Source organism: Aotus nancymaae, unplaced genomic scaffold (assembly GCF_030222135.1).
Source record: "Aotus nancymaae isolate 86718 unplaced genomic scaffold, 86718_ANA_hifiasm-v0.15.2.pri h1tg000108l, whole genome shotgun sequence".
Taxonomy (NCBI): Eukaryota; Metazoa; Chordata; class Mammalia; order Primates; family Aotidae; genus Aotus; species Aotus nancymaae.
The window spans coordinates 36350917-36374323 of NW_026988523.1; the positions used below are offsets into that span (position 1 = coordinate 36350917).

General features: G+C 45.5%; 1 protein-coding gene across 13 annotated transcripts in view; it reads right to left on the reverse strand.

Annotated features, from left to right (window-relative positions):
• The window catches only part of ARHGEF11 (Rho guanine nucleotide exchange factor 11), a 112386-nt gene that overhangs the window by 18132 nt on the left and 70847 nt on the right, over positions 1-23407 (reverse strand). For 6 of the 13 annotated variants that reach the window (XM_064370351.1, XM_064370347.1, XM_064370345.1 and 3 more), the window contains 14 exons: positions 19978-20097; positions 18301-18346; positions 17586-17662; positions 16347-16484; positions 11276-11350; positions 10961-11062; positions 9744-9842; positions 8230-8272; positions 6855-6951; positions 6553-6675; positions 5625-5648; positions 4366-4510; positions 3643-3742; positions 2833-2862 (listed from right to left, as the gene is read on the reverse strand). In XM_064370351.1, coding sequence (XP_064226421.1) covers positions 2833-2862; positions 3643-3742; positions 4366-4510; positions 5625-5648; positions 6553-6675; positions 6855-6951; positions 8230-8272; positions 9744-9842; positions 10961-11062; positions 11276-11350; positions 16347-16484; positions 17586-17662; positions 18301-18346; positions 19978-20097 — 1219 coding nt within the window. The remainder of the gene's footprint in view (positions 1-2832; positions 2863-3642; positions 3743-4365; positions 4511-5624; positions 5649-6552; positions 6676-6854; positions 6952-8229; positions 8273-9743; positions 9843-10960; positions 11063-11275; positions 11351-16346; positions 16485-17585; positions 17663-18300; positions 18347-19977; positions 20098-23407) is intronic. The other 7 variants (XM_064370350.1, XM_064370344.1, XM_064370342.1 and 4 more) reach the window with 4 other exon arrangements.

A 23407-nucleotide genomic window follows, 5' to 3' on the forward strand; every position in this document is an offset into this window, starting at 1 on the left:
AAAATATATCAGGAGTTTCTCAAATTTAAATGAATTTTAGAGTTCATTATTTCTGTTTCTCTCTGCCTCTCCTTCCTGTCCTTTCTGCCCTTCTCTGGCCTCCATCACTACAGAATCAGACTCTCTAGTACTGTGAGAGATGACCTAGGAGGAACAGAAGAAAGACTTCACTGGCATTCAAACTCCAGCCCCCTTTCAAAGCTAAGGCAGAAGAGAGCTGTTCTTGGTCAGACAGACAGAGCAGAGGAGAGAGTGAAAAGGCACAGGTAATGCCATCTAGAGCCCCTGGAGAACTCAGACCAAGTTCCATGGCTCTCAGCAGGAGGGAAAAGAGATAAGGAGTTCACCTTCAAGTCAACTAGCTCAGTTCTCAGCCCAGCCCAGTGATGCTAGAACAGGGGTGGGCTAGAGATGCTGGCTGCCTGAGACCAGCGGGAAGGATGAGTGGAAATGGGGAGGCAATATCAACAGCTCAGGGTCTGGGCCTTGATCCGTTATAACCATACTAAGAGTCCTGCCCATGACTTCAGAGATTCTGACATCTGAAGTCATGGGCAAACTTATAAATATACAAACTTACAAATCTGTCTCAAAATCTGACTTTCATAAGAAAATTTCTAAGCTAGAACAGAAAAAAAAAAAAATTAGCTGCTGTCTTCAAAGTCTACAGCTCCACAGCCTTTAGGCAAATGGCTAGGGAATATTTTTCTAAAACTGTGTAAGTGGCTGTGTGTGCATATTACAGGAACAGGGGCTACTAACATCACTCTCATTTTGGAGATTAAGAGCAGATCCGCCTGTCCCAGCCTGAATGTGCACCTGGGCCTTGAAGCCATGCAGATGCCAGGGTCAGCCGAGCAGACGCAGCCCTGAGCTGCCTTGGCTGGGTGGTGATGTGGGAGTCTGGGAACATCCTATAATGGAAAGCCAACAGGCTGAGTCCCCTCTTCCCTTTCCGATGGGCCACCTGGAAAATTGTGCTCTAGATAGAGTTATACCTTACCTGTGGCAACAAACAGGTGTAGCCCTGAGATCTGGTATAACCGAATGACCCAGAGCAACAGGGAAAAACAGGTAGAAGGAAATGCATTTTTAAAAAGAGCAAAGTTATTAGGCACATGGTGCCTCATGCCTACGATCCCAGCATTTTGGGAGGCCAAGGCAGGAGGATCACTTGAGCCCAGGGGTTTGAGACCAGGCTGGGCAATATAGTGAGTGAGACCCTGTCTCTACAAAAGTAAGTTAGTCAGGTGTGGTGATATACGCCTGTGGTCCCAGCTACTTGGAAGGCTGAGGTGGGAGGATTGCTTGAGCTCAGGAGTTCAAGGCTGTAGTAAGCTATGACTACACCATTGCACTCCAGCCTGGGTGACAGGGCAAGACCCTGTCTCAAAAAAAAAAAAACAAAAAACAAAAAACAAAACAAAACAAAAACCCCAAAAAACAAAACTGAGGACTGGATTTCAAGGCCATTCTTTTTTCCCCATTGTTTTATAAACTTTTTTTCATTAATTCCTTATTTTTACTGCTTAAAATGGCATAGAGTCTAGGAGTTTAGTAACTTTTAAAATAATTTTGAATATTTTTCATTGCCACTTTTACATAAAATAAATTGTAGTAACAGAATAATTTCCTGATTGCATCCCACTGCTCTCTTCCTCTCTCTCTATATATATTTATTGTAGAACCTAGAAAGTGTTAATCAATTGCATGCATATGGACCTTATTAATAGGAAAAAAACGTGCTGAATTCCGTGACACTTCACTGTAGGCGCTAAGCTTCTTGTGGGTTAATGTGTATCACATTAATGTTTTAAATACACAGATTCTGGAAGATATTAGGTCCTTTAAAATACATTAAGGGTCATTCTTTTTTCACTGCTGTGGTTACACAGTGCTGGTAGTTAAAAGTCAAGAGAGATGGAGGTGCTACACTGAAGGGCTTAAGTAGATGATAGGAACAAAAATACCCAGGAGAAAAAATTGTTAGAGACTCCTACTTTACTTAAAAAAAAAAATTAACTTTCAAAAATGAGAATTTTTATTATTATTTTAACTAAAAACAAAAATCTGAGGCACTGGCTGGGCGTGGTGGCTTGCACCTGTAATCCCAGCACTCTGGGAGGCCAAGCTGGGCAGATCACTTGAGGTCAGGAGTTCGAGACCAGCCTGGCCAATATAGTGAAACCCCGGCTCTACTAAAAATACAAAAATTAGCTGGGCGTGGTGGCACACGCCTGTAGTCCCAGCAACTCAGGAAGCTGAGACACGAGAATCCCTTGAACCTGGGAGGCAGAGTTTGCAGTGAGGTGAGATCACACCACTGCACTCCAGCCTGGGCGACAAGAGTGAGACTATGTCTCCAAAAAAAATTAAAAAAAAAATATCTGAGGCGCTCTGCTTCACTGCAAGACCCTTCAATGTGTGAGGATTCCTCTCATTTATATGGAACTCTGGATTTTTGGACGCTTATCCATGGAGATGTGACTGAATAATAGAGAAAAGGCCTCGGGCTGTGAAAAAACTGCCAGAGGAACCAGAAGTCTAGCCTTGGCCAGAACTACCAGAAGGAGCTGTCCCTGCAGAAGAAGGGGCCCTGCCCCCTGAAACTCTGGGTTAGGAGACAAGGTCTTGTACCTGGCATGAGGGTGGTGCCCTCCCCAACCCCCCACAGGGTTTGCAGCACATAGCAGCTTTAGCAACAAAGAGCAATGCATAAGAGAAATGGAGAGGAGAAAGAAAGGGAGGGAAGAGGAACAGAAAAGACAGGATTTGGGAGATGGAAACTCAATGCTAATGCAAAGACAAACCCAAAGAAAATGGTCCTTTTACCTTCCACAGGGGACAAGGGAATATGAAATGCTAAAAGAAAAACAAACAAAAACAAAAGTAAACCATGAAAAGTCAAATCAATGTTTTAAGAATCAAAATAAAAGTTACATCAAGCCAGAAAATGAAAAGGTAGTGGCAAAAATCAAGGCTGATCTCGAAGAATCCCTTTCCCTCTCCTGCAATGCAGCAGTTTCAGAAAGGGCAGCTGGCCCACCCCACTGCCCTTCACAGATTCCCACTGATGCTGCGGGGTTTAAGGTAATGACTGGGAGGGGCCAACAACAATTTCCAGACAAGTTTCTCCGTGCTGGGAAGAGATCAATGGTAGGATCACTTGAGTTTTAGGTTATTGATGGCATTAGGGGAAACTCTGGGTCCCAAACTTGGCCCCAAACTGACTAGTTCTACTAATAGTGACTCAACCATCCCCCGCTGCATCTGTACTCCTGCAGTCCTGTGTGCTGGGAAAAATGATAGGCCCTTGGATGAAGGTGAATGGGGCATTTACTGTCCACAGGGCGATCCTTGCCAGGGGGAGATGTTTCTCACATGGCTGTTTGGTAGCTACAACTGTTCTGGGTTCCTAGACTAAGACCCAGGGACCGGCACGGCTTCCTTGGCTTGGAAACATCTGCCTGAACCTCAGAGATGCTGCACTGGATTTGGCAAGGGGAGAAAGTGGCTGTGGTCTCAGTTTGAGCCTGTGGCTCCCAGAAACACTGGAAGGCCCTCTGCCAATATACCGGTATATAAAAGGGCTGAGGTCCCTGCCCAAGGAATGCCCAAGGCTGTTGCTCCCCAAATACTCACTGCTTTGAGAGGAGCTTTTGGGCTTCCCAATGTATTTGAGGATGGGGTTTCTCTTCTTGTCCTCCAAGGCATCCTTTTCTTTCTTGGAATTGCTGCTCTGCTGAGACAGGAGACATTGGGTTTGGAGGAGGTCCTGATACCCAGGTGTGGCTGCTAATCAATTCTGTCACTGTCCCCTAAGGCTGGCCCTCAGCAAATAACTGGAGAGTTGACTCTTGCTGGTACCCTACAAGTACATTCACCTCTGGCCTGGGTTTGGAAGGGACTGAGAGCTGCTCTAGTCTGGGGGTTCTCACTGACTCCACATCCAGGTGGAGGGATATAGCCAGAGACCTGCAAGATGGCTTTCCTGATCTACCTCAGCACAGCGCACTGCACCAAGAGGAGGTATTTTCTAGGACAGCTCTGTTACCTTCTTCTTTTTTTTTTTTTTTTTTGAGACATAGTCTCGCTCTGTTGCCCAGGCTGGAGTGCAGTGGTGTGATCTTGGCTCACTGCAACTTCCATCTCCCCAGTTCAAGCAATACTCGTGCCTCAGCTTCTCAAGTAGCTGGGGTTACAGGCACGCACCACTATGCCGGGCTAATTTTTGTATTTTAGTAGAGATAGGGTTTCATCATGTCACCCAGGCTGGTCTCAAACTCCTGAGCTCAGGCAATCCACCGGCCTTGGCCTCCCAAAGTGCTAGGATTACAGGCATGAACCACTGCGCCCAGCCCTCACCTTCTTGGTCTTAGGGAAGAAGGGTAGCCACTTGTCCTTGTCAGGAGCAGACTGGGCCTTTTCAGCTGTGTTAGAAGGTCGTGCCTCTCGAAGACGGATCCCAGCATGGCTCATGTAGGTATTGAGGGCGAAGTCCATGGGGGCGCTGTAAAAGAGGAACAGTGTCTTAAATCAGAGAGCTCAAGTTATCTTCCCTGTGTTTCACCACCACCCAGTGGAGTGGGGAAGGGGTAGTTATAGGTCAAAGTATTCAAAGGGAAGTCTAGAATAATTAAATGGGAGAGCAGGCAGAAGCTGGCTAAAAGTCTGGGCTGGCAAGACTCCCAGGAGAAGTCTTAATTCTTTCCCTAAGCAGAACTGTTCCCCATGAGCAGATGATGGTCAGTGGAAGAACATGCCAATTCCCTAAAATGTAAGTAAATAATTTCCTGGCTGGTCAAGTCATAGACAGACCTGGAGGACTGGCTGAGGTCGGCAGCTGATACTCTCAGGCATATGTGCAGGGGTGGGGAGGCCAGGGCAAAGGAGAAATGCCAAGCAGCCTCTGCCAAGGTATACTGCCGTCACCATCCTCCCATCCCCAGGACAGAGAAAAAGAGATGGAAAAGGAGCTGGCAAGTGGCTTCCAATTGCCACAAATGAAAATGTCCAGAGCTCTGTGTTTAAAAGGATGATGATCCACCCTGTGCATTCAATGCAGCAAGGCTTCAGCTCTGGCTGTTTTTCCCTCTTCAAGAGACTCCTAACCCCATTTTCTCTCCCCTATTAGTTTGTCTGCTCAGGGAGCGCAAACTCACTTTAACCTTGGCTAATGAAAAACAATGAGATGAATATATAGCTTGCAAAAAAAAAAATTCTAATATGTGCCAAGAAAGGAACTGTGCTGCACCACAGCTCCCCTCTGCAGATGCCACTAACAGGCTGACTTCATGATTACCGTTACCACTTTAGGTGATTTAAGGGAAAAAAGTGGCTCATCTGGGTAGAGAAGCTGCAGCCAGGTATGGGACTGTGAGGAGCGATGGCAGCTTGGTGTCTTCCCAATGAGGAGCAGGCCCACATGCCCAGGCAGTGATCCCTGAACATTGGGGCATGGGCCTCATGATTCCCCCTGAGAGCTAGACTTGCAGGAACCATGGTCCCGCGTGGTTGTATAACACTAGGGACTGCCCTGTGATTGGCAGAAATGGAAAGCACAGTAGCTCAACCCCACTCCTTCCACCTTGAAAGCTGCAGATGCGTGTCATAGACTTGCTTACCTCCTGTCTTCCTCATACTTGGACCTAGAATGAAAGAAAGAACAGATGACTCAGGCTGCAAAGACACAGGCTGGTCACCTGGTCAGACGCTAGGAGGAGGGTAAGTTTTCTCCTAGATGAAAGGAGGGTTAGTAGGGGAAAAGTGCGCAAGTGTTTGGTACACAGGAGGAACTCCATAAATATTTGCCGAGTTGAAATATCAGCCTTAGCAGAGACAGCATACATTTCATCCTCTGCTATTTTGACTCTATCCTTGAAGTGCCCGACTGTGCCCATGGATCTGACTTGTATGGAATGGCTTAACCAAGGTCACATAAGTACTTAGTGAGAAGCAGTATTAGGCAAAAACTTGCTTCTAAGCCTGAAGTGTCCCCACAAAGTCTGTGATACTGGGGTTTGCATCACAGGAGCCTATGACGCTTTAGAAAATGGGGCTAGGAATGCATAACAAAAGCAGCTGTGCCAGAAGCGCCTTAGTATGTCGCGCTAGTTCAGGTTTCTGCCGTGGATGAGTAAAAGATGGTTCAGTTTCTCCTAAGCCAGTTCTAGCTGCCTCCTGAAGGAACTGCATCCGCTGGGCACACACAGCACTGGCCTCACTCACTGTGACAGGTAAGATCTCAGAGGCAGGAAGGGAGAGAGGTCAGGAAGAGGGCCAGCAGGGGAAGCAGAAAGCTCATCACATTCGTGGGGCCCGTGGTCTGTCATAACCACCAAATGACTATCAGGAGCTCTGGGCTCTGCCACACCCTTGACACCTGCAGCCCTCAGCCTGACCAATGCAGCAGGAGGGTACGACTCCCCATCTTCCAGGGGCAGGAGAATCAGGCAAGAAGTGGAAGAAGGCGAGAGACTGAAAGAACAGATCCACAAAATATGTCAACCTGCTTGGCATGTTCAGTGGGGAGGGAGGAAGCTGAAGACTCACAAAATATCTCCAAGGGCAGCCAGCTGCTTCTCGGCCACTTGGCGCTCTCGGAGAGGGTCCCCATCCAGGTCCAGCAGGTCGTTTTCACCATACAGGCTGCCCAGGCCCAGAGTGCGCTTCGTTCTAAGCCAGAGAAACACAGGGAAAGAAAGAACTATACACAAATGTTCAATAGATGGACACCCAGAAAGAGTGAGGCAAACACATATAACAAGAGACACATGCAGGCCCCAGAGGGAAGGAACGAGGGCCAAGTGGTGGAGGTGTGAGGAGAGTGGTGGGAGGGCAGCTCCTGGGCCAACCTGTAGTCGTGGATCTGCTCCTGGATCTCAGGCATGGCTGCCTCTTGAGCTTCACAGAGAACGCCGCGGGCGTCCTCGCTGTTCCGCAGGCGCAAGTCTGTAGTGGGAGACCAGAGAAGGCACAGTGGGTGGGGTGCTGGGGGTGGGGGGAGGTCACTTCTGCTAAGCATCTCAAGGCATTTCAGCTCCCTGTGACACTGGGAGGAAGGGCTGGCTTTCTGCCCTGTTAGCCTAAAGGAAGAGGAGGCCTGGACCTCTCAGATCATTCCTGAATTCAGGACTGGAATCCTGATATACAAAGTCCACGGCAAGGACAAAAATATTTTCTGGATGTTCTGTGCTCCATTGAGAGAAGTATTAAAGCCCCTCTCATCAGATGTGTCTAAGTGCCATTCTGACATCCAAGTGCAGACCTCTGAGAGGCTTGCTCCCCTCTACTGCCCCAGAAGCAACTCACAAGGCTAAAAAAGGCAAGCACTTCACATCCCATGAAACCTGAGCTTCCCAGTATTAACCGAAAGATGTCTCTCCTCTAGTTCCTGCATCCATCCCCACCCAGGCTAGGCTAAGTTCCTGGGAGCTGCGCTTCACTCTCTGCATTTGAGCAAGCTCTGTTCACACTCTGCCTGAGTCCATAAGCTCTCCTCCCTGTCACGTGTGCCCACAAATCATCTCTTTCTAAATGCAGCTTCCAATTCCTGTCCTCTAAAAAGCTGCTAGTGATTAGCTTCTCAGGCTGACATCACCTTAGACTGCCTCTGCTTAATTCTTCTTCTCATGATCAGAAGGAGAAGGGAGTCGGGCACCATCTAGCCTGCTGGGTCCTCACTCTGGACTAGCTGCTGTCAGTTCCTTAACTTTTATAAGTTAAGGAACAAAAATACCCCCCCCCCCCCCACCAAAAAAAAAACCAACAAGAAAAACCACCCTAGAGATTCCAGCTCTGCAGAAGGATGGCGTGAGGCCCTAGTTTCTCTATTTTTTGTTCCCCAAGGGATTCTTGATAATCAACCTGGCTTAGGAATCCCTGATCAAGTCTGATTTCCTCTTTGTACAGATAAGCCAGTGGAGGCCCAGAGAGGTCATGTGGAAGGGTGGCAGACATGAACCTAGGTCTTCTAACTCCAAGTCCACTGTCTTCAAACGACAAGCTCCCCACAGCAGAGTGAACGCCTAGGCAGGGTCTGTCCCATTTGCACCTGTCCATTAGCTACTGTGCAGTGTTCTGGAGCAACTGTCCTATGGGTCCTTTCCCCTATTAGAGGACGGTTGCCCAAGGATAGCGACTATGTCCCTTCTGTCCACTGGAGCCTCCTGAGAGCTCAGGAGAAGAAAGGCACCAAGCGAAGACTAACTGACCAATGAGCCAACTTACCAATTTCAGCCTGTAACATCTCAGGGATCTTCACTCTCAGAGGCTAAAAAACAGAAGCATGGAGCAGAATGGTCAGGTCTGCACACTCCAGAGAGATGAACAGTGTGCGGGGTGAGGAGGGCTTGGCCACATGCCTTTTTGCCTACATCCGCCCGCCATCCTTCTCATTACTCTCCAACTGCACACCTGAATTCTAGGCTAGGGTTTTTGGGAAACGGAGTCTGAGGCTACAGAGCGAGCTGGGACTATATTCTGAGAGCGGCACATGCAGTTTTTCCACTCTTATTTCCAGGCCACTAGAGTACATGGAATGGCATGTTGTCCAAAAAGTGGACCTGTGCTGACTTAGCAGCAAGGGAAAAGCCTTCATTAGGCTATGTGGTGAACTTTTCCTCCCCCCCGACTCCCAAGGGAAAGCTAGCCTTGCAGTTAGTATGGTGTCTGGCTTTTGCTACACAAGTCCTTGAAACCTGGGTACTGGAGTGGCTCCAAACAACCAACAGAGAACAACCAGCAGCGCTAACCTCTCTACTCAAGACCCATTTAAGGGGGCAAATATAAAACTCTTGTTTTTTTTGAGACAGAGTCTCTTTTGCCCAGGCTAGAGCACAGTGGTGCAATCTCAGCTCACTGCAATCTCCACTTCCCAGGTTCAAGAGATTCTCCTGCCTCAGCCTCCTGAGTAGCTGGGACTACAGGCACGCGCCACCATGCCCAGCTAATTCTTTTGTATTTTTAGTAGAGACGGGGTTTTACCGTGTTAGCCAGGATGGTCTCGATCTTCTGATCTTGTGATCCACCCACCTCGGCCTCCCAAAGTGCTGGGATTACAGGCGTGAGCCACTGCACTGGGCCAAAACTCTTAAGAAAAACCAATTTTCCCCAACCTCATTAACCCTACTGGCTTACTGCCAGAAGAATAAAGTCACCTTGGAATTAGTTTAGTTGATCAGATTAGATGGGACGGCAGTTGCCCTCTGCAAGCAGAAGTGCTCTTGCCCATAGGATCCCTGACACACCCCTGGGAACTCTGCACCAATGCACAGGGTGCTGCCTATGCCAGACACTCAGAGGCCTCCCACCTCTGACTCCTGCCTTCGGGTAGTAATAGCAAGTCGGACTGAGCTTCAGAAGCCAGGGTTCTCCTCTTGCCTTACTGATCTAGATCATCTGATGTCTCTAGACCTCTGTTTCTTCAGCCCAGAGATGGGCAAGGCAGGGATGGCTGGGGGGAACCAGGGTGCTGAATCAGGGGAGAGTAAAGAGAATCTGGTACAATCTCCTCCTCCAAACATTCCAGAGAGACACAATGTGTATTCTATGTGGAAAAAGAGGTACAGCGAGATTTTTTGAGAGTGGCGCTGGAACAGAATCCAGGGATACTAATCTCTTGGCCTAGATTTCTCTTTAAGAACATGTCTCCGTTTGGTCTGAATGTTTTGCTTAATTTTCCTCTGCCTCTGGGTAGTTCAAAGAATATAATAAAATTATAATCCAATCTATGACTGCCTCACCGCATTTTTCTCCAGGAAAATACTCCAGATGTCTTTCCCCAAGCTTCGGGACTCCTTGGGGCTTGTCTGCTGATAAACTTCTGCACACAAGTAAAAAAGCTAGGAGGAGAGATAACTGGGTTAGAGCAGTGGTTTTCCCCCAGCAGGAATTTTGCCCTCTAGGGGACATTTGGCCGTATCTGGAGAAATTTTTAGTTGTCACAACTACTGGGCGAGTATGGTGCTACCGGCATCTAGTGGGTACAGCCCGGCGACGCAGCTCTATTTCCTTAAAGCCGCAGGACAGTCTACCACAACAAAGAATTCTCCAGCTCAAAAGAGTGCCGAGGTTGAGAAAGCTGGGGTCAGACCATTTCGAAACCTGTGGTAAAATAATCCCCACCCTCTTCCCACGGGCACATCTTCAACACTGATCACGCCTCAACTCCGCATCCTCTCCACACGTGTATTTCACTTGCGTCTTGTGCTTGTTTATGTCTTGTTTCCTAAGGGGTTATGTTTTACTTCTCTCTGTGGTGTGCCCTGTCTTATTCAGGAATGCTTCTGAGTCACCGGCACTTGGACTTGCACACAGGTGTTCAGTGAATACCTGTGGATGGCTGTTCATTCTGGCTTCTGATGCTATCCCCAGAAAGACAAAACAGCAGCCCATGCCCCAGGTGAGAAGTTTATTCTGAAGACTACAGCCCCAACCCCCCTCCTCCATCTCCCTTTCTTTCTAAGCAGCTGAGCAGAAGGAGGAAACTGGGAAGGCTGCTGGCTCTGAGCACTGTCCCCAGGCACTTTGGTCTCCATGCGCTCACATTCCCTCTTGTCATCATCTTTGCATGGAAGACCCTTTCAGCCTTGCCATCTGCAAGTTTTCTCGCAGGGCTACTGTCTCAACTCCCTAGTCAGTCTGTATCTACCTTCACTTAAAAAACTCTAGGAACAACAACTTCTCTAACAAGACGTTCTGAACTGATCAAGAATGAGTTTTCCTGGCCTTGCCCTCTTTCTCCTCCCTAGGCAACTGATGTAGTGAGTTAGCTGTGTCATACAGTGAAAAGTCCCTTCTGCGTAGGTTTCATCTTCTTGGCTATTTTGTCTCTGTCCTTGAAGTGCCTGACTGTGCCCATGGATCTGACTTGTAACAGCTAGGGAGCAGAAACAGAGGCTAGAGGTTCTCTCTGTTCAGCACAGCAGGCACTCAATCAAGATGGATGCTTCTGACTTACCAGTGGACTGGGGTCTGCCTGAGAGAAGATGTAACGTAGAAAAACCCCCAGGTGAGCTGGCCGAGACTTCAGTTTCTCCAGATCCTGGAATATGATGTCGCTCTGGAAGGCAGAAGGATGAGTGTGATGGGAGGCAGGGCACAGCAGCACAGCTGGTTCCAGCTTAGCTCCCATGTGATCCCCCTTCCTGGGTTCATAAGAGAACAGCTCCCTGCCCCAAGTTCCCTTCACAGCTGATGCTAAACTGCTTCTAGTCAAGAGCATCTTGTATGAGACACAAAAAATGATGAAAGGAGAAAACTAGGAAACCATTACCTCGTTGTTGAAATAACCCGGGTCATAATCTTCCTCTGGGCCAATAATTAAAGGCTTTGGGCTTTGATCTACACCCTGGGGGAGAGAGTCAAGTTGTAGAGATGAGAGGTTATAGAGGACAGAGGGTTCAGCCACCTCAGTGAAGTTTGTTTAGTTGCAGCACACCCAGGTCTGGTGAGCACTGGCATCTCACTCCCACCCCCAAATCAGAGCACAGATGAAATGATTTCCACTTGCAGGAAGTCAACTGCTTCTGGGTGGGGCAGGACAGATTCAGAGCAGCCTGATCACATGACATATGAAGATGGGAAGTAGGAGAAAATGTTCTCTTCCTGTTTGCAAAAGATCTGGGGAGGGACTGTCAGTCAACAAAATAAGAGCCTATAGCTCCTGCTGAACTGCTGGGATGGGAGTTCTGTTTTCCTTAACAGACTTAACAGCCACCACCACCCCAAACGCTTACACCCTCCAAACGAAGTGTCTACCACAGTGCTACTGAACAGTTATTCTATGCCTAGTAAGTACGGCTGGCTAAATAACTGTCAGAGACTCTACTGGTAGATCTCTGCCTCTCTGAATAAATGGAGATGTAGCTGATCTCTCTCTAACACCATTTGCATTATTTTCCTTGCCTGCTCAAGAATCTGTGGTAGATCTCCATTATCTGTCTAAAACCCAAATGTCTTAGTCTGGCTTTTTCTTTCTTTCCTCCTTGTGCTAATTTTTTTTTTTTTTTTTTTTTTTTTTTTTTTTTGAGACGGAGTTTCGCTCGTTACCCAGGCTGGAGTGCAATGGCGCGATCTCGGCTCACTGCAACTTCCGCCTCCTGGGTTCAGGCAATTCTCCTGCCTCAGCCTCCTGAGTAGCTGGGATTACAGGCACGCGCCACCATGCCCAGCTAGTTTTTTGTATTAGTAGAGACGGGGTTTCACCATGTTGACCAGGATGGTCTCGATCTCTTGACCTCGTGATCCACCCGCCTCGGCCTCCCAAAGTGCTGGGATTACAGTCCTTGTGCTAATTTAAATAAAAACCTAATCCTGATGGACATGCCACAGATTAGGAATGACAAGAGACTTCATATTGCATAAACTTCTCAGATGCTTCACTGTACACATTTTTCTCCTAAAGGTTCTTTGAGCTTTCAAGGCTTTTCTACCAACTCTATTTCTCACTCAATTTAATCTCCTTCATTTCCAGTGATTCCTCAACAAGGGCTCTGCTTCTGGAACCCACCCAGCTTGCTTGTGCCCACTTTAACCCAGGCCTATGATACCCTTCTAACCCACTTTCTTAAGGGGCTTTTCCTGACAGTTCCTCTGATGCTCCTCACCCCTTGTTTGTTTTCCTGGGTATTTATGGCCTCCATGCCCAGAATAAGTAAATCACAGAATGAGTGAATCACATGAGTGGCCCAGAGGATATCTCAGAGACTAGAGTCTAACACTCATTAATTATTGAAAAAAGTGAGGCCCAGACAGACTGAATGATGTGCTCAAAGCTGCAGAATCAGGCCTGATGTGCTGTATTTGTATTTCCCAGAAACATCCCGAGTATCCACCTTTCCTAACACCTTAGTCTCTGAACCTCTTGGGGTCCAAGAGCCCCAGGAGGTGGTGGGCGAGCACTTCCGGCTCTCCTGAGCTCTCTGGTGAAATCTGGAAAGCACTAGGTTTTTGCTTGTTTAGGAGGATTTTGTTAAAAAAGGTCTTTACAAATACATATTCTTTCTGATTACAAAAGCAGAATATGCTTATTATTAAAAAGATCAAACATTATAGAATGATACAACAGTAAGTGAGAGGTCCTTATACATCCATTTCCCTGCTGCTGACAGTTTTATGGAAAGTCTAGGTTTTCTTCCTCTGCTGTTTATTAACATTTATTACTATTAAGAAACTGGAATTATACTCTATTTACTCTTAACACTTGAAAATAGCAACTTAAATAGTTTTCAGAAGATGAAAAAATTTCGAAGAGGAAAACAAGGACTCCAAGACCATTTACCCCACACCTGCTTCTATGAGCCACTTGAAGGAAAGCCTCACCTAGAACAGGACAGATTCCTGATGCCTTAGCAACCTGAACTTGGTCCTTTAGTTCTACAAAGACAGGGTGGTAGAGACAGCAATCAATCAGTGGCTAGGATAGGAAAGAGCCCTGAGTGGGGCCCAGGAGAACTGAATTCTAGTTCTGACAGTAACATGGTTAGTCCTTGAACATTCCCTTAGACTGCTTTGTTCCAGTTTTCCCATTTATTGCATGAAGATTCTAATGGCCACCTTTTTTCCTGATTGTGAGATTACATGAGATTTTTGGTAAAGATCTGGTACAGCAGCTGGTACACTAGGCATTTTAATATCCATCAAATCCCTTTCCCCACCCTTCCCCTCCACATTCTAAGAATAACCAAACTTTATAAAATGGGTAAAACTAGAGTAACATATGTTGCTGTCTTTTAATTCTATTTTTTGAGAATTCGGCAGCCCAACCAGAATAGGTTCAGAGAGGCTTGCTCACATGTAACCTCCACCTCCTGGGTTCAGGCAATTCTCCTGCCTCAGCCTCCTGAGTAGCTGGGATTACAGGCACGCACCACCGTGCCCAGCTAATTTTTTGTATTTTTAGTAGAGACGGGGTTTCACCACATTGACCAGGATGGTCTCAATCTCTTGACCTTGTGATCCATCCGCCTCGGCCTCCCAAAGTGCTGGGATTACAGGCGTAAGCCACCGCGCCTGACTGCTCACACATATTCTTTTGCACAGTAGCTCTTGATTAGAATTTTCTTTTGATGCTGCATAACTCTAGCTTTATAAAAAAATAGGTTCACCTAGGCCACGGTCCTCTTTTCTACAGATCACACTGTGAAACTTCAGTTTCAAGAAATTTAGGAGCTCTGTGTCCCGGATAAGTCCTCCTCTAAGATGCCACTCAGAAGACAATATTGATTGCTCCCATTCCAAAGTATTGACTCATTCATTCACTACACATTATGAGGTGGCTACTATGTGCCAGGTGCCTGCACGGATAAAGCATATAAAGTTGAGGTAAGCTGCACAGGGAAATAACAGTAGAGGGATAAATACTCTGCTGTTCCAAAAGAGAAAAAAGATGCTGCTTGGAACCCTGAACTCCAAGGTGAGAGGACAAGTTTTCTAAAATCACAATGCCACCAAAGACAGCTCAGTGAGTAGGATCATCATTTGCTCTGTTTTCTTCCTTGTGCCATCTCTCCCTTTATCCAAATTACTTTAGAGACTCCATCTTCTGAAGACCTCCTGGACTAAGTGATTAATAGGATCCCAGAGTCAAAAGAACTCCAGAAAGTAGCTTTCAAAATTTCTTTTGACCACGACTTCTAATAAATATGTTTTCACTGCAACTTAGTACACACATATGTAACCTAAACAGAAGTTTCACAAAATTATACTCTAACCACGTGATGAATTCTGACACTTTCTTTTCCATGCTATTAGATTCTACTTCATTGAAATAGATGCTACTCATGACCTTCAATATTGTTATCATGACTCACCAAAAGGTGACAACCCACAGTTTGAAAATACCACCTGTATAACTCCTGACACCAATGTTTTCCAGTGTGGGAAGTGGAACTCAAAATGATTTTAAGTGAGATGATTTTTGTTGAGGGTCAAAATGGTCTTAGGTGATATGGACATGGCATTAAATAACATTGGACATGGCATTAAATAATACTGGCTCATACTGTAAGAAAGTTAGTTTCTTTTCAGTTCTCATTCCATCTTTTTGATTAACCCAGAAAAAATTTCAGCCTGGTGCCTGCATAGCTTTAATACCTTTAACCAAGGCAGAATTGGCCTCAAGCTTAATTAAAGCCTTTGACAACAATAGAATTGAGCTACAGTTTATTTTTCAGCTTGTTTTAAATTTTGTCTCTTTTTTTTTTTCAGTAATTTTCTACATCATGTAGTTTTAAATTGAAAGGACACAAAGGAGTAAATATAAAATAAAAAGTCTTCCATCCACTTCACCCTCAAGCCAGCTAATTCCCCTCCTCAGCGGCAATAACCATCAGTTTCTAAACATTCATTCAGAGCGGTCTAAAGAAAGAGGCTCCTTTTCCTCTTTTTAATATAAATGGCAGCTTTCTTCTACACTGTTCTATATATTTCTAGGTAGAATTTAACAAACTTGGTTCTAAACTTATATTTAGTGTTACATTTACTCTGCATTTATAGTGTGTGAGTTGGTTTTAATTTAAGGTAATGACAGATTTCCTTAAGATGAATTTAAGTTTAAAGAACTGAGTTGGCTTAAAGAAAAATATTAAGTAACCTTATATAGGTAGAATGTTGAATATTCAGATGTCTAACGACATCTGAACATTGTTAGATGCCAACGTTGTTAGACACTGTTGACTGTCTGAAAAACAACAGGACAATTCTCTGGCTCTCAAGTCAGTTCGCTCCATTGCCAGACAGCCCAGCTTCTTTGCAAGCTGTGTGCATTGAGTCAAAACCCATCTTCCTGAAGTCTCTCCTGGATCTAGCTCTGCCCCTGAGAGTAGGGCCTTTCAAATCAGGTTTTGCAGAAACTTAGGGCTCCATGGAAGTGCCCTTGAGGGCAGGGGGTTGCTGATCAGTAAAGGTCCTAGGAAAGCTGAGTTTTTTTTTTTTCTTTTCTATGTTAGGGTTCCAAATAATAAGATCTTGTTTAAGAAAGGATTTTGCTAAGGAACAGGGAAAATGAAAATTAGTATCCTGGAGAAACACTGCCTAAACCTATTTCCTATTCTATACAGACAGAAAGACCAGCTATCTGCTCCTTAGCTGTTACTTCCTATAGATACATTCACCCACTCTTCACACAGAAACTGAGACACCTTCACTTTCGCATTTCTATTTATGCCATGTTCTCTTTCTTTCCTGTTTGCTCTCTAGGTAAGGGACTGTCTCAAAGTTTGGGTCGCTGAAGCAGGGGGTCAGTCTGATGATCTAAGACCATGTACTGGTAACACACACACCTCCAAATCTTGTTTCTGAGAAAAGAAGAAAGGAAAACTGCAGGGAGGCTCGGGATCACTCACCTGGTCACCGGTTGAGGGGACTGCTGCATCCGAGCCCTGCCGCCTGTGGTGCTGGGCCACCCTGGCCATGATCACAGGGGAGGTTCGAGGACTGTCTAGCCCAGGGTCTGACAGTACTGAGTTCCGATTCATCAATGACTAGAGAAACGGAGAATTCTGTGAAAAGGAACCTTGTCCAGAACACCCTCAAGGCTCAGCTCATTTGGTGTTGGTGGCGATAACCACACTTACAACATCAGCTCAGGGAAGTGCAGTACTTGCTCCGTGCCTGGCATTAGACTAAGCCCTTCATTACATCTTATCTCATTCCATTCTCACAGCAGCCCTTTTAGGTAGTTACTATTATGCGTCCCACTTTCACACAAAGAAACTAAGACTCCAAGAAGTTATGAGACTTGCTAAGTCAGAGAACTAGTCATGAGGTATATCCTGGACTTCACTGAGGCAGCCTCAACCCACAGCACACACTCTTCATCACCAACTCTGTGGCCTTCCAGATAACGTCAACTGTGGATTCTTTAGGATCCCCACGCACTCCACTTTCTCAGTGACTTTCCCACATACTGATCCTTTCACATATATTTCATCATTTTCCCATGGACAGGGCAGTAAGAAAATAAAATTCCAGTTGTTATCTAAATGTAGGTTTTTATCACATTTTCAACCACATATTCACATATTTAATTACTTTGGCTAAGCAAATATTTTGCTAACTTCATTACTACTTCTTCCACTTATTCTTACTTCTATACTGCAGTTTACAGTTTACATAAGCAAACTGAGAACGCCTGGAAGAGATAATCTTTGAGTCAAAACCTGAAATTCTTGTAGTGATTCCAGAAAAGACAAGCTGTTTGAGAAGAAAAGGATCCACAGCGAAAAAAAGACTCCCACTTTTGAATAGGCTGGGTTCACTGTATTAATCTAAGATGATGTTATTCCTGGACAGGTGGAAATGTGTTTTTGGTCAAGTCACTGTTTTAGATTATTTTGTCTTTGCTCCCTCGCTCTCAAAGCCTTGCCACAGTTAATGCTGTGGCCTCCCTCTCCACCCTACTCTTTATGTAATAGAGTTGACTATGATAAAATGGAAGTCAGATTTGATAATCTTGCATGTTGGGTGCATTTGAAATTTCTGCTTTGGAGCCTCAGCGCAGCCGGGAAGGCAGCAGAGCCTTGGGGCAAGGGAAGGGATGCCGAATGCGTGTTTTGAACAGGCCTTGCCCTGCTGGGACTCACCTCACTGAGTGAAGGAAAGCGTTCTGTCCCAGAGTCCAAGCCACTGTCCCCCTCCTGGGAATCCAGAGAAAGCCGGCCTGAGAAGAAAACAGCTTATATGATATGGAAGGAGCTGTAGCCTGGGGGAAAGAGAGCCTCTATTCTGGGCACCTGTGCCCAGGGCAGGAAGGGGAAGCTGCCACCTTTTCTTTCACCAGTTTCCCTTCAGCTTTCTCATCCCATGATCCCTAGACTCAAACACTTCCCTGGCACACCTCCCCTCTGCTCTCCTCACATCTAGCTTTCACCTGTCTCTGCACTTGGGCACAGGCTATGTCACCACCTGAAATAAGACTCCATAGCTCTCTCTCACAGCTAGTTTTGCCCCTCCACTCCTTCCCAACCCTCTTCTGGTCACCACCTATGTCTTCTTACAAATATTTGCTGAATTCCTTAGTGCCAGGAGCTGTCAGTCAAGCTGCTGTCTGGACCATACTCATTCTGGTATGTTCCAAGCCCCTATCTGTCCCAGCTACTGGCTATACACTCATTTCTACTGCCTAAGTTGTATCCAGCTTCCCTGTGTATTTGTGCTGCTTTCTTCCATTATTCCATTTCTCAGAGGGTGGGCATGATATATTTTCTTTCCCGGAATCTGCCCCATGGGGAGGAGAAATAGGTAAGAAACCTGGATTAGAGATATGCCAGAGGAAAAAGGGGTGATGAGGGGACTTACCTTCTGATGGTCTCTGGCTGGTGTCACCATACAGTGAAAATATGTCCTGAAACAGAAAGGCCCACAGGGTGGGCAAATTCTGTGAGCCTCTCCCCCTATGGTTTCCTTCCGCCAATCAGTGCCTGATTTGCTTACAATTAGTGGCCTCTTCTGCTTCATTGCCTCAAAAATGCCCAGCTAGAAGAGAACTGCTTCCTTTGTACAGTTTGAGGATGACAATGACCCCTAATGGTGGAAAGGGAGCTTTACCATTAGCGAATTTCTAAAAGCTAGCTTTATCTAACCACCCTGGAGTGCCTTACTTTGGGTTGGATACAAGAAATAACTTCTTCACCATCAAGAAGTATAAAAAAAATTCAAGCAGGTGACCAAGGGAAGATATAAAAGGTTTACCTTTGGGGATCTCTGAGGAGGAGATAAGACTGGCCTGAGACTGACTGAGCTACAGGATGTGGAGGAAGTGATGCCGATAGTGCTTTGCTGTTTACAAAGCACTTTTCTACATCACATTTAATCTTTCAATGGCTCTGGCTTAGGCATGTTACTCTTATGTTATAAATGAGGAAACAGAAGCTCAGAGATCTTAAGTAACTTGCCCAAGGTACACAGCAGGTCAACCCTAAAGCCGGGGTTGGAGCTCAGACCTTTAGATTCCAAGCTTAGTTTCTCAGACTCATCACCTCATAGCACAACTGACAGCGACAGCGGCAGCGGCAAACATGTCCGGCCCCCGTGTCAAAGGCATGCTTTAACTCTGTGATCTCCATTTTATAAATGAGGAAACTGAGGCTCTTCTGGATGAATTAACTTGCCCAGGAGTCTTTCAGCTGGTGAGAAGTGACGCTGGATTTGAATCCAGATGGTGTAAGTCCACAACCTGAGCTCCTACCTGACAACCATGCAATATGAGAAGTCCTTCAGAAAACGAAGCAGTTTAAATTTATTTGCTTGTGTTTCCTAAACTTTTAAAATCTGGATATTCTCAAAGCAAAAGTAGATCATCTTTAAATAATTTCTATTGGCTTTGGCAAATCTTATTCTTGGAGACCTTAAAGTTTCTGGAGAGTTACTTCTTATTTACCCAAAAAATTAAGGCCTGATGGAAAGCAGAAAGACACTCATAGCAAAGTCCCTGAAGAAAATAGATAAAGAAACATCTACTCTCTGGAGTTTTCCATAAAGCATGGTTATCTGCTAACACAGATCCATCTCAACTGACTGGGGGTCTTTTATGTAGTCTGACTTTAAAAAGTGCTTGTATTTCTTTGAGAAGACTCATTACTTGAGGGTAGGTGGTGGGAAACGGTACCAGGCGAAACACTGGGTAAAACCAGCATAGAAGTACACATACACCCGCGATGAGGAATTACCCGGAAGAGAAGGATAATTCGGAGACTAACACTGACAGTGCGTTTACTTCCTATTTCTTTCTTTCCATCGCCTTTGTTGCTGGAGGGCAAGAAATAGGCTTTTTCTTTTTATGGTGTCCCAAGCGTCACTACAGTGCTCAGCGTCTCTGGTGCTGACCTTGGTTTCTTTGTTAAATACTAAACACTTCCTAGTTCAGCCTTGAGGTCCTGGCATAATCCAAGAAGCCTTCTGTCCTTGCTTTTCCCCTCGCTCTAGCCCCAGCTGCACTGCATGTGGCCTTCCTAGAGCTGTGCCTGCATCACTCACCACGGAGCCACCAGTCTCCTTCTGGATCTTCAGCTGTAACTGAGTGACTCGCCGCCGGGCACCTTCCATCTGCTCTTCCAGTAGGCTGTCAGGGTTCCGGCTATAGTCCTCACAGATACGCTAGGGATGGGTGAGGAGGAGAGCGGGGAGGGGGAAAGGCAGAGGAGAGGGGTTGTTAGTAGGAATGGATAACTCGCCAGTGGGGAGGACAGGCAGTTATCCCAAAACAAAGAGGAGAGAGAAGAGGTCTCTGCCTCCAAGTAGATGCACGCTATTTCAACATCATTTAGAATCAGAAAAAGATGTAAGTGATGAGAAAAAGAACACACGAGGCAACCAGTGAAAGACAAACACAAAGGCCTGTCCTAATCTGATCCATCCTTCAAGGTATGCCTTAAGTCCCGCATCCCAAATGAGGTCTTTTTCAGCTACCACTCAAGTATGAACTATTTAAGTGACCGTCCAGACCAGAACATAAAAAAGTGCAGAAGAGGGAACTTACACACAATGAGAAGCACAAGAAATGAGAGGAAGCAGCATCAGCTAGAGCAGCCATCTCTGCCAGTCCCACCCTCAGGAAGTTCCTGGAGAGCAGGTGCCATCCCAGCACTTATCTAGCACTCCTCAGGGCACGCAGCAGGGGACAGCACAGTGGTGGAGGGCTTCACAGTCAGGAACACCTGGCTTTGAATTCTGGCACCTCCACTGACTAGCTGTATAGACTTGGGCAAGCTTGAATACATCCTCATAGATAAAATGGAGACAACAATACCTGCCTCATGGGATGGGTGTAACAGTGGAGCGAGACTATGTATGTAAAGTGGTCAGCAGAATGTCTAGCGCAAAGTCACACACCCGAATACATGGCAGCTATTACCAGGAGGTGCTCCATAGCTTGATGGTGAAATAAAGACACTGGGTTCACATATTATCTAGGCTCATCTAGGAATTCACTGCTACCTGACAACCATTTTACAAATTCCCCATGTCTAATATTTCATCTTCTCCATGCCCATCAAGCCCCAACCCTTCCCTAGCCTTGGCAGATAATACTATCTGGTAAAAACCTTCCCAACTGTACTCCATTTCAAAACATCTTTAGCCATCTTTTTTCCTGGCTTAGAAGGGAAGCGATGTCTAAATCTTTTACAAAGTTAATCCCTCTGACTGCCTTGGGCTCTTCTTGGGCACTGTTCACATAGCTTTGAAGTCTCCTTTTTCCAAGGACTCCTTCCCTCCATCCCACAAAATGTTCAAGTTTCCTGATTTAAAACAAAAATAAATCACCACAACAAAACTCTTTTGATCAATTCTGATGATTCTTCAAGCCACTGCCCCTTTGTTTCTTTTCACAGCCAAATGTTTTCTTTCTTTCTTTTTTTAAAGGCATATAAGCCTGTGGTTTTGTGGTTTTCTGATTTTATTTTACTGTATTTATTTATTTAAATAGTCACAGGGGCTTGCTATGTTGCCTAGGCTGGTCTTGAACTCCTGGCCTCAAATGATCCTGTGCTTTGGCCTCCCAAAGTGCTGGGATTACAGGTGTGAGCTGCCACGCCCAGCTCACAGCCAAATGTTTCAAAACATTAGTCTACAACTAGGGCCCTGCACTTCTTTGCTTCACATATACAATCCAGTTTCCTCCCATTACTGCACAGGCTACTCTTTCAAAAATCAAATGACAAGCAGTATGATATTAGAGGTTGGTGCCATGTGCTGTAGAAGCGCATATGTCCCAAAATTCCATCCTCAGCTCTCTCCTCTCTGCACTGGTGCTCTGGGTGAGCTCTTTCAGTCATCCAGTCCCAAGTTTCAACTATCACCTTCATACTGAGGATATCTAAATCTCTATTTCAACCCAGGCTTTTCTCCTAAATTCAGCCCTGTTATCTGCATATGCCTGGTGCCGGAATGGAGATAACATTATCTGAATGTCTCATGGGCATCTTACACTCAGTAGACCCAAGCTGATCTTTATTTCCTTCCCCTAAGCTCTGCTCCTCTCCTCTATCTCACTCTGTCACTGGTATCACTTGATCTATCCAGACACACAAACTTGGGGTAACTTTTATTCTTTCTTCTCCTTCACCGATTGGTAAGTTCTACTGATTGGCCCTCTCACATGTCTCCCATTGCTATCCCCTCCTTTTTGTTCTTACTCCTCCTGTTCTTGTTAAAACTGCCATTATAGCTGATTTACTGCAAAGCCTCCTAGATGCTTTCCTTACATTTAACAGACTTCTCCTAAGAACACTGGTTTGAAAATGTAATCAGTCCCCTACTGAAAATTCTTTGATTAATTCCAACAGACTCCAAAACAAATTCCAAGCTTCTCGTGGTATTCAAGTCAGTAACACCTTCAGTCACGAGACTCACTTTTTCTTTTTCTTTTTTTTGTTTTGAGACAGGGTCTTGCTCTGTCACTTGGGCTGGAGTGCAGTGGTGCGATTATAGCTTTGCAGCCTCTAACTCCTGGGCTTAAGCAGTCCTCCCACCTCAGCCTCCTAAGCAGCTAAGACTGCAGGAATGCACCACTGTGCCTGGCCAATTTTTTAACTTTTTTAGAGATGTGGTCTCATTATGCTGCCCAGGCTGGTGTTGAACTCCTAGCCTCAAGTAATCTTCTCACTTTGGCTTCCCAAAGTGCTGGAATTGCAGGCATGAGCCACCACTGCTGGTCCCACTGCCATTTTCAACGTTCTAGTAACAGCAGACTGAGCCCAACTCAAACATCCCTCATGAAGCCTTCTGATTATTGAATAAATCATTATGCCTTGTTTTGGGCTTCGAGAACATTAATTTTTTAAACTGTTACTGAGCTATAATTCATATGACACAAACATGACCATTTTAAAGTGTACAACTCAGTGGTCTCTAGTATATTCACGGAGTTGTACAGCCACCCCTACTATCTCATCCCAGAACATTTCCGTAACTCCAAAAGAAAGCTGGTACCTGTAAGTAGTCACTCCCAATTTCCCCTTTCTCTACCCTCTGGCAACCACTCACCTACTTTCTGTCCATAAATCTGCATATTCTGGACACTTCGTGTAAGTGGAATAATATAACTTATAGGCTTTTGTGTCTGGTTCTTTCACTTGGTGTACTGTTTTCAGGGTTCGTCCATGTTGTAACATTTATCAGTACTTTGTTCTATTTTATGGCTGAATAAAATCACATTGTATGAACGGACTATATTTTGCTTATCTGTTCATCAGCGGATAAACATTTGGCTTGTTTCTGTTTCTGGCTGTTATTAATAATGCTGGTATGAATGCTCAAGTACAAGTTTTTGTGTGAACCTATGTTCTCAATTCTCTGGGAGAATTACCTGGGAGTGGAATTGCTGGGTCATATAGTATCGCTGTGTTTAATGTTTTGAAGAACTGTCAAACTGTTTTCTGGAGTGCTTGCACTATTTTACACTCCC